General features: G+C 47.0%; 1 protein-coding gene across 1 annotated transcript in view; it reads right to left on the bottom strand.

Annotated features, from left to right (window-relative positions):
• The window catches only part of BMERB1 (bMERB domain containing 1), a 133,533-nt gene extending 122,166 nt beyond the window's left edge, over nt 1-11,367 (bottom strand). The window contains exon 1 of the mRNA XM_077773234.1: nt 11,110-11,367. Coding sequence (XP_077629360.1) covers nt 11,110-11,215 — 106 coding nt within the window. The 5' untranslated portion in view covers nt 11,216-11,367. The remainder of the gene's footprint in view (nt 1-11,109) is intronic.
• Between the last annotated feature and the right edge of the window lie 55 nt (nt 11,368-11,422).

The raw sequence follows: 11,422 nt of genomic DNA, 5'->3' as shown, positions 1-11,422 counted from the left end.
GTATAGATAAACCACATCTTCTTGATCCATTCGTCCGTTGATGGACACTTAGGCTCTTTCCATGTTTTGGCTATTGTTGAGAGTGCTGCTATGAACACTGGGGTCCATGTGCCCCTATGCATCAGCATTTCTGTATCCCTTGGGTAAATACCTAGCAGTGCTATTGCTGGGTCATAGGGGAGTTCTAGCGTTATTTTCCTGAGGAATCTCCACACTGTTTTCCAGAGGGGCTGCACCAGTTTACATTCCCACCAACAGTGTAGGAGGGTGCCCGTTTCTCCACATCCTCGCCAGCATCTAGAGTTCTGTGATTTGCTCATTTTTACCACTCTGACTGGCGTGAGGTGGTATCTCAGTGTGGTTTTGATTTGTATTTCCCTGATGAGGAGGGATGCTGAGCATCATTTCATGTGTCTTTTGGTCATCTGGATGTCCTCTTTGGGGAAGTGTCTGTTCATATCTTCTGCCCATTTCTTTACTGGGTTGTTTGGAGAAAACGGAAGTTCTACTCTCTTAGAAAAGTTCAAGTATATGATACAGTATTCTCAGCTGTAGTCACTGCATTTTACATTAGATCCTCAGAATGGACTCGTAACTTGCTAGTTTGTACCCTTTCTACTAACGTCTATTTCCCTCACTACCCTAGTCCCCAGGCAGCCACTTCCCTGGGCTCATAAAAACATTTCTATGAGCTTGACTTTTTATTCTTTTTATTTTTTTCCTTTTTTTTAGATTCCACATATAAGTGATACCACATGGTATCTGTCTGATTTCTTTTACTTAGCATAATGCCCTCAAGGACCATCATGTTGTCACAAATGGAAAATGGCAGGATTTCCTTCTTTTTTCTGGTAAAATAATACTGTACTGTATATATATATAGACTATGTCTTCTTTATCCATTCATCCACTGATGGACATTTAGGTTATCTCCATATCTTAGCTCTTGTGAATCATGCTGCAACGAGCATGGCGGTGCTGCTATCTCTTCAATATCTTGTTTTCATTTATACCCAGAAGTGGGATTGCTGGATCATATAGTAGCTCTATTTTTACTAGTAGACCTTAAATCCCTTTGAAGGCAGGGGCTGTAAACATCCTACTCAAAGTGCTATCATATTCTCAAGAGCCTAACCCAATAATTGGCATATAAAGAGGCCAAAAGTAAATACATACTGAATGGATGAGGGAATCAATGGGTAGATGGACAAATGGATGAACAAATGACTTCCCTGCTTGGGAATTTCAAGGGAACAGAATAATCAGCGTCCCACACTGTGGTCATTTTCCAATGTGGATGTTATGGAATCCAGACATAGTTCTTGCCATTTGTAATGCAGTCATTCGTAGGTCATTCAGATACAAATGTGCCTGGAAACCACGCTCTAGTGCGAGCAGCCTGACGGTTAGATCCTCCTCCAGTCCCCACTGGCTGTGCCCCTTCCCTAGGGTGAGTCCCTGACCTGTTTACCCACACCCAAAGGAGCAGGATGACTCTAGCTCTTGGCCCTTTCTTGTAAACGGTAAACGGAAAAACACAGGAAGAATCTAAATTAGAAAGTGCTATGCAAATGTTGGGGGGTCACTATTCTCCCCATACCCACAATCCCTGGGGCTCTTGAAGCCCTATTGAAAGTGAGAATGGGCAGGACTGATTACAGTATATTTAATTCCTCAGACCCCAGGCTAACCACAACGCTGTTCCCTGCTTGCCACATGGCCTTTCTTTCCCATCTGGAATCAACTGCTGCTGTCTTCTCCCTTTGGGATACCTAGCCCCTTCCTTCCCACCCACTGCCACTGCTTTAGACAGCTCATGTGACCTCGTGATCAGATGCTTCCAGAACCCTCCTGGTTGGTCTTCTTACCCCCAGAGCCCTTGCCCTGCCCTGCAGTGTGCAGCCACTGTCAGACAAGTCTTCCTAAAACGCTACTTTCTTCAGCTCTATCCCTTGACCTGCTCCAGGCACCTGTCACGTTTCATCTGGCCACACCTATGACCCTGCTCAACCAGCCTCACACCTCGTGACTCTTCTGACGCAGCTACGTTCATGCATGCCTCCAGCAATCGCCACACGCTTTGTCGCCCCCGTTCTTTTCCACCCACTTTCACTTCCCTCTTTCTCTCTGGTTGTCTAAATATACCCAGTCATGGCTCACTTTATGTCCTGTTCCATCAACATCATCTCCCCCATTTGCCATGGGCTCCATGCCAAGGGCTTTCACATATTTTCTCCTTGGATCTTCATTACATCCTGCTATTATCTCCATTAAATAGATGAGAAGACTGAACTTCAGAGAGGTTAAGTAAGCAGCCCAGGGTCACCCAGCAAATGAGGGGCAAATCCAGGACTCAAATGGAGGCAGAGCCTAAACTCTTAAACACCACACTAATCTGTCCCTATACTGTCCAAGTCTTTCTTGATCACCTAAAGGAAGCCTTTGTCTGGCAAGCTACACCTCATCCTCCAAATAGAAAAGCTCTTCCTGCTGAATTTCCACGAACGCATTCTGTAGTCACCACACTCGCTCCTATTTCACCCTGAAGGCACTGGGAAGTAGTGAGATGTCGTCCTCAAGTGTCCAAGGGACACATGTGTCATGGAAAAGGAAATTAATGAGCCAGAGAACATAACCAGTATAAAGAAACACAAAGATGTACTAGAAACACTAATGGACCTTAGCTGTCTGAATTAATGGCAGTCCCAAGCAATCCTGGGAGATGAGAAAGACAGCAGCACTGTCACCCATGCTTGGGCTCAAGTTCCAGCTCTGACACCTACTGGCAGAGTGACCCTGGGCAAGTCGCTTGACCTCTCTGAGCATCGTTTCCTCATCTGTAAAAAGCCTTCAGTATCTCTATGCACCTCACATCCCAGGGTGTTTTCTAAGGAGTGAATTAGAGGATGTGTGTAAACACATGCTTGCAGCGGGCAGACAGGAAGTGTCCAGGGCACATTCTTTCTTTTTTTTTTTTTAGTGTAGTTCTATTTTCATTTTTTTCCCTTTTTTAATAGTTTATTGTCAAGTTGGTTTCCATATAACACCCAGAGCTCATCCCCACGAGAGGGCACGTTATTTCTTATAATCATTCCCTTCTACTTCCGTTAGAATAATTTGTTTTCTCCTTTAACAGTCCCTGTGTATTAAAGGCATTTTTTTTAATTTTTACATATTTGTTTTTGAGAGAGAGAGAGTTGTGTGTGTCAGCAGGGGAGGGGCAGAGAGGGAGGGAGACACAGAATCCGAATCAGGCTCCAGAGTACAAAGTGTACTCTGAGCTGTCAGCACAGAGCCTGATGTGAGGCTCCAGCCTACAAACCATGAGATCATGATCTGAGCCAAAGTTGGATGGCCAACCAACTGAGCCACCCAGGTGGCCCTAAAGGCATTTTAACTAAAAAATAAGTTTTAGCAAGTCTGACTCTGATTCATTCAAACAAACTTATTGTAGGAGTCTGGTTCTTAGCCACCCCCTTTGGACCCTGCAGGAAAGTTTGACTCAATAGGAAGCTGAGCCTTCTACATCCAGCCTTCTATGGACTTACCCCTGGGCTTCAAAGTGCACTCGCTTCCTGCTCTGCTCTTGTCTCCCTCATGCGTTCAGAGCCTAGCAAGCATCACTAATACGTTTCCTAGGTCACATGTGCTGTTTCATGTCTGTTTCTTCGCAGGGGCTGTTCCCTCTGCCTGGAATGCTGTTCCTCTGAATCAGTGATGAAATACTGTTCATGTTTTCAGGCTACTTCAAGACCCACTGTTGGGGCGTCTGGGTGGCTCAGTCGGTTTGGCTCAGGTCATGATCTCACGGTTTGAGGGTTTGAGCCCACATCAGGCTCTCTGCTATCAGCACAGAGCCCATTTCGGTTCTTCTGTCTCCTGTCTCTCTGCCCTTCCCCCACTCTCTTGCTCTCTCAAAAATAAATACTGTTTTTTAATTTATTTAAAAAAAACAACCACTTTTACTCTGAGACCCCAGAACCATCCCTCGGTGCTACCACTTAAACCTAGTATATTCTGTGCCGTTATATGAACATACCTGTATATTAAATATACCTTTTTTATTTCACTTTTTTAAAACAATGTAATAACACAATTTTTATTGGGGCAAAATATGTATAACATAAAATATGCCATGTTAGCCGTTTCAAAGTGTACAGTGCAGTGGTATTAAGTACACTTCCATTTTTCAGAGGGGGAAACTGAGGTCTAGGGAAGGGAGGCGACTGGCCCAAGATCATGAGGCAAGGATGTTGCAGAGGGAGGCCAGGAACACAGGCAGCCAGAGAGCTCCTTAAGGGTGGGGTCTGGGTCCTTTTCCTCTCTGTACCTCTGAGGCTAGCACACAGTAGGAGCTCAAGCCTGCTGAGTAAGTGACTAGCGAAGGAATGAATGCCCTGCATGGTCAGCACCCCCAGGGGAGCTTTGTGAATGCTGACCTGAGCAGCGATGCCAAATAGCCTCTGCCTGTGCTGGTCTCTAACCCACAGGCTCGTCCGGGTAACAGATGATTCACATCAGTGAACCAGGCAGACCCTGAGTCTCAGGATGCAAGAGCCAAAGGGAAATAAACAGGGGGGTGGAAGCTAATGCATGGACCCTGGCCTGAGAGATTTCCACCTGCCTGCCTGGGGCTGGCAGCTCACCTGAAATGCCCTTCTCTCCTCCTGTACCTATGGAAACCCTGCTTAGCCTTCATGCCCAGTGCTAATACCCCTCGCTGTCGCTCTGGGGTCCCCCAGTAAGAGTTTAGCTCTTCTTCCTCTTGTTTCCCCGCTGTCCCTTCACTGAGCGTTTGTTTCATTTTACTGGTATTACAATTCATGCTGTTCCTTACATCTGTGTCTCCACACCCCCCAGATCTGTAAGCTTCTTAAGGGTGGGGGCTGTGTCTTATCTCTAATCTCTGCAACATCTAACACTGTGCTTGGATAACAGGCAATGGCGAGGACCATTTACAGTCACAGGGGGGCCTCAGATTGGGCTCCAGCTGGGCTACGTATCAGCTTTGTGACCTTTGGCAAGTTGTTTAACCTCCAAAGCCCCAATGCCCCCATCTGTAAAAGCGGACTAAGAATCTGGGGCGCTTAGGTGGCTCAGTGGGTTAAGCCTCCAACTTCGACTCAGGTCATGATCTCATGGGTTCGTGGGTTTGAGCCTCATGTTGGGCTCTGTGCTGACAGCTGGGAGCCTAGAGCCTGCTTCAGATTCTGTGTCTCCCTCTCTCTCTGCCCCTCCCTGCTTCCTCTCTCTCTCTCTCTCTCAAAAATAAACACTTAAAAAGAAAAGAATCCAGCTGACTTAATAGGGTTGTTACAAGAATTGAATAAGTCCAAGTTCACAGCTAGAACTCATGAACTACTATTATTATTAATAAGTCTTTAATAACTAATCAGAGACAAAGAATAGGCACAAATAGTTCTTCCTTCAGTTAACAAGTAAGAAGGAAATGAAACAACAGTATGAACAAACAGAGAAACGTAATAACTGGGTTTGTTCTAAGTACACAGTAGATACTATGATGTTTATAATCTCCTTCCTGCTGTGACAATTTCCAGTCTGTCTCCCGTCCAGCATATGGCAGAGACTGTCACATCTCCTCAACCTTAACCCGGAGCACGGCCTCCCGCAAGACATCCCGAGCTGCCCCTACCCCTTGTCATACCCTTCACGTTCAAGGAAATCCCCACCACTTATAAATGGGACTGATTAGGAAAGAATCAGGACTACAGCAAAGGATAATTGCGCTGACCGCCCTCACTTGCCCTGGTGGCCTTATTCTCCATCCAGGAGCTGATGTGACCTTTGAAAACCAAACCCGGCTCGTGTCGGTCTCCCGCTTAACACTCTGCCACAGTTCTCCTGCAATGGGAATAAAATCCATACTTTTTTTTTTTTTGTAACCACAGTCTACAAGACAGTACCCAGTCTGCGTCCTCTCTGATTCATACCCAATCTCTTCCCTGACTCATCCCCAGTCCCTTCCCTGACTCCCTTGGTGCCAGCCACCCTGGCCGTCTGTCTCTTCCTCTAACACAGCAAGAGCCTTTGCAATTGATCCCTGACATTTACGGGCAAAATATCACTTTCACAGAGAAGCATTTCCTGACCGTGAGATGGAAAAATCCCTCCCCTATTAATTTGCATGTAACACTTATCATTTGAACTACACTATTTGTTTGCCTATGTATTATCCGATGCCTACTCTTTCCTGAATAGAAGCTCCCCGTGGGCAGGAACCTTGTCTGTCTTGCCCAACACTGTATCCTCGGCCCTTACAACACCCCCTGGTACTTACAAAGCACTCAATACCTATTTATTGAATGAATAAATGGGAGGGGGAAGGGAGCAGATTACAGTCATTTTGCACATACTATTCTGTAATTAGGAAATAATGGCAGAACAGAATAAAATGGAGATAATGAAATTAGCATATTTAATCAGACAGATGAAAGGAACACAAAAGCGTTCCCAAGAATCGATTATGTGGATTGCTGGCAATCCATATTATTTCAGTCTCCATGCCGTTTGTGAAACCAGAGACACTGGCCGGTGCTAAGATCTGCTTGCTAGCCAGACTCGCAAGACTTTTAAATAATAGTCCCCACCCTTGGTGATTGCGTTTTCCACTTTATTCCAATCCCCTACTCTCAGCACTTTACCTCTGTGCTTCTGCCACTGCTTTTACCTCTCATGGCGTTTCCTCCCGTCCTGTGCCACCCTCCCCCACCCCACATTTCCCCTGTCCAAAATCTCCATCACCCTTTACAGTACATTCCAATCTATCTAGAAATGGCTACAACCACAGACGACTCTGCTTTAAGAAAGCTCTGTGCTTTTTCAAAAGTCACCTTGTGTCTGTGTCTCCCTCAATTAATTACAGCTGGTTGAAAGCAATATTTTTATACATCGAGCCACACCGAAATGTCACTATCCATTTTCCAACTGAGTAAAAAGAAAAAAAACAAAGAAAACAGTAACTCTCTGCTAGTGGAAAAATGCTGTCTAAGGGGGATGGGAGCAATTGCTTGGAATTTTTCTTGAAGGAAAAAATGCCAGGTGGTTTTCAAGGGTTCAAAAGCCAGTCCCTCAGGCATTCCCGTGAGGAGGAAGGTGGTATATGCACTATCATCTGCAATTTACAAAGCAACAGACACAAGAAAGAACTGACTGGTAAGCTTGGAATCATCTTCTCCAATGCTACTGGGCGCGGTCCGCTTATGTCCTATTATGACAACCATTCAGCACTGATCGAGCTCTTACAGTGTGCCAGGCTCTGTGCTAAATGCATTATATGCATTATCCTGTTTAACCCTCCCGACAGCCTGAAGGGGTCCTTGTATATTATAATATTATCCCTTTGGGGGAGGTTATGGAGAAGACATGACCGCCATTTGACCCAAGAGCTGGCCCAGGAGGCAGGTGGAGACTCCTCACCCCCTCCCTCGTCCTTGAAATGTACAAGTATTCTCCCAGCAGGAGCCACTCCAAGGACACAGCCTTGAGAGAATAAGGTGTTGCATAGACCATCTGGAAGTATACATGCTGAACCCTGTTCTGGCCTCTGTAAAAACCTTTAATATTCTGGCAAGCAGGTACAGAGATCTACTCCTCTTGCAGCCACCTGTGAATTTCCTTGCTTATTAAACCTACCACCTACCCATCGGTAATTGCCTTTTTTGTCTTTCCATGTATGGGGAGGGGTGGGGGAGCAGTTTCAAGGAAGCTCCCAAGATCTCAAACCAATATGTCCCCATTTTACAGATGAGGTCACTGATACACAGAGAGGTTCAGCAGTTTCCCAGGGTGTCAAAGCAACAAAGTGTTAGAGCTGGTTTGGAGCCATTTAACCTGATTTCAAAACTCTCATTCTTTGCTACTATACTATACATATCTTCCATCTAAAAACAATAATTAAAATAAGGGCACCAGGGTAGCTCAGTCGGGTAAGCATCCTACTCTTGATTTCGGCTCAGGTCATGATCTCCTGGTTCATGAGATTGAGCCCCATGTCGGGCTCTGGGCTGAGCCTGGAGCCTGCTTGAGATTCTCTGTCTCCCTCTCTGTGCCCCTCCCCTGCTCGTACTCTCTCTCTCTCAAAATAAATAAATAAACATTAAAACAACTATAATTAAAATTAAAGACAGCAGTTAATACAACTTATACTGAAAATGACAGGTTCTGCAATTTTTTCCTCCTTTTTCCAAAGCAGAGCTTGAACTTATGACCCCGAGATGGAAAGTCACACGCTCTACCAACTGAGCCAGTCAGGCACTCCAAGCTTAGCTTCTTTTTATTTTTATTTTATTTTTTAATGTTTATTTTTGAGAGAGAGAGCACGCGCATGAGAGCGAGCACAAGTGGGGGAGGGGCAGAGAGAGAAAGGGAGACATAGAATCCAAAGCAGGCTCCAGGCTCGAACTCACAGACCTTGAGATCATGACCTGATCTGCAGTTGGATGCTTAATCAACTGGGCCCCCCAGGCGCCCCGAGCTTAGTTTCTTTTTAGTGGGCCCTTTTTCCTCCTCCGGGCATTTCAAGCATTACAACTTTCATTGGCTTGGCAGTATTTATTCCATAGAATCAATAATACTAATTTTCACACTTCATTAATAAATAAATAAAGGTTGCAGATGTTATGGTTATGATAGATAACCATAGATCCCAAGGAAGTTGAGAGGGAGTTAAAAAAAAAAAAAAAAAGCCACTTGGATCAAAAAAGGCCAGGCTGCAAAGAGTCCAGAGATCAAAACTTTCTAAAGGTAACAGTCCTAGATTTAAGAATCAAAATGGATCAATGTCTTAAGAAGATTTCAAGTTTGAATACACAGGAGAAAAAAACAGATTTGGGGACCCATGCAAAAGGAGATCAGAAACTGTGGTTTGTATGTGAATAGGAAGCAAAAGTCAGAGCCTTTGATGGCTTGGAACACAGGAGATGAGAAAGCCTTTCTGACAGCCTTTTGACAGTTTGCAGCCTAAGATTCAGAAGGATAAAAATTTTAGAGCTAAAATGCTGTCAGTTGGGGGCTCAGTGCAATTTCTCCGTACGTTTGAGTATTGTCCTAATAAAACAGTGAGAAGATAAAAAGCTGTAAGATTATTAGGCAATTGACCAACACTGCAGTTTTAGTCGGGAGTGTTGCTGTAATGGGGTTGCTTGCAAAGAATGAAAGCAGGTTCCTTGTACAGACATAGTGATAAAACAATCGGAGCAGCCACAGGTACTGAGCACTTACCTTGAGCTCTCCATACATTCTCTTGAGTATTCACAGATAAGCTATAAAGTAGGTACTGTTACCAACTCCATTTCAGACCACAGAGGCAAAGTAAGGCTTAGTAAGATTGCCTAAAGTCAGTCACATCGCCAGCCAGGGGCAGAGCCAGCATTCAAACCCAGGCCTTATTTGAATACAGCTTCTACTCTGCAAGGACCTGGCATTCCTTCAAGGCCACTGGGAGCTCCAGACACCAACAGGGTGGCCACATATTTGTAAAATCACTGTGTGTGTTCCAGGACTCTCTCAATAGATCGAGAAATCTTCCTGAAACTGTGAAAGCAATAAATCCTCATGTGAAAAGCAGAAAGGGACCCTGGGGTCTAACAAAGCTGGGTTCAAATTCAGGCTCTGAAGCCTAATGGTCACAGCGCCTGGCAAACCCGTTTCTCCACCTATGGAAGGAAGTTGTAATAGTCACCTCAGGAGGTGGCCCCGGGGGTTAAACGAGATGATGCCTTTAAAGTTCTTATCACGGGACCTGGTGCCTGGCAATCTATCAATAAAAGACAGCCATTGTGGGGGTTATTCTGAGCTTGTGGGAGGCAGAGACCCTCAGCCTTTGTGTCAGGCCAGTGTGCCAAAGCCAAAGGATTTTGAAAGCAGAAAACAGGAGGAAGGACCCAGATTTTAAAAGGAGAAAGAAAAGGTTGGGACACTATGGGTTCCAGGTGCAGAACCAAGACATTTAATTGTGATTTCAACTTGAACCCTTGAGAACCAGAGTACAGTTGAGCCATTCGGGGAAGATTTTCTGAATTTGTAATCACAGGTATAGAGAAAGGACACACACACACACACACACACACACACACTCACGCATGCAAACACATGCGATCTTCTACCAGGTCAAGACAAAAAAAAAGAGAGAGAGAGAGCACATTCACAATACTTTGGTCCAACACAGCTCTGCAATTGGTACTGAGCATGGTTACCCAGAGCCAAGGCAGGAGGCTGAGGTCCTTGAGAAGGGTGAGAAGCCCTTCCCTGCCCGGCAGGATGCACCGTGCAACCAAGGCAAGGGAGGGCAGGAGCGCCGGAAAGCGCCTGGGTTTGCAGGGAGGTCTGGTGACCCTGGAGCCCTTGCGGCTGCCCGTATACTTTGAAAGAACGAGTTTTAACCACCGCGTCCTATTAATTAAAAACCAAAAAATCCTTCGCTCATTTGTAAACGGTGTTCACGCCAAAATACCGTAGGGAGACTCGGCAAATAATATCGGCCCGTTTCGGAAGTGCCTTCTAGGATTGTACCCAAACCAAAGACTGAATGAGTCGAGGGAGAGAGGGGAAGGGTGTGCACAGGGTTAACCTTCCCCTAACCCTTCACCTCCCACCCGCGACCCGCGAGAAGGCGGGGTAATAAACGCCGGGGATTTCAGGTGTGCCCTGAACCTCGCGCCGGGGGAGAAACGCGGCAGAAACCCAGCGGACACTCCCCCCTCTCCAGGGACGTGGGCGCTTTCCAGGTTGGTTCAACGGCTCCAGCGTCCTAGCGCATCCCGGGCGGGGAACCGACTCCTCTCTCCCGGCTGCCGGTAAGACCCTACTTTCCAAGACAGCTGCGAGCTAACGGATCGGCGACTACCACCGCAGGCTCCCGGCTTGCTGCCTCGCGATGTACCGAGCCTCCCGGTAAAGCCCAACCCGGAGGGTCCCCTTTTGTTCGCGGGAGAGCGCGGCGCTGCGCCGCGCTGCGCATCCCCCCCGCGCCGAGAGCCCCGCTGCGGGGGCGCTCCCCTCGGTCCGCTCCCTGCCCTCCCCGCGCTCCCGCGACCACCAGCTCCGGCACACGGCTCCCCAACTGTCCCCCCATTCCAGCCGAGTACTCACTTCTCCCGAGTCCCTCCGCTGTCCATGCCGTCTGCTCCACCGCCCCATAGCGCCTCAGAGGCTTCTCGGTTTCCAGATGGGTGGACAAAGATTGCTTTAACTCCATCGCTGATCGCCGCGGCCGGGTCGACGGGTCCCCCTCTACTCCATCCCCGCCGCGGGCTGCAGGGAGGGAGGTGGCTCCAGCCAGCAGCGTTTTAAGGGGCCGGGCGCTCGTGACGCTGCTCCATCTCTTCCGCCGCCAGGGCTGGGGAGCGCGGACTGGTACCCAGAAGGCGGAGGGATGCAAGACGCATGCGCAATGGGGGCGGGC

The sequence above is a fragment of the Crocuta crocuta genome, unplaced genomic scaffold (assembly GCF_008692635.1).
Source record: "Crocuta crocuta isolate KB4526 unplaced genomic scaffold, BGI_CrCroc_1.0 scaffold16, whole genome shotgun sequence".
Lineage (NCBI taxonomy): Eukaryota > Metazoa > Chordata > Mammalia > Carnivora > Hyaenidae > Crocuta > Crocuta crocuta.
The sequence above is the reverse complement of the archived record's forward strand: the minus strand, read 5'-3'. Positions and strand labels throughout refer to the sequence as shown.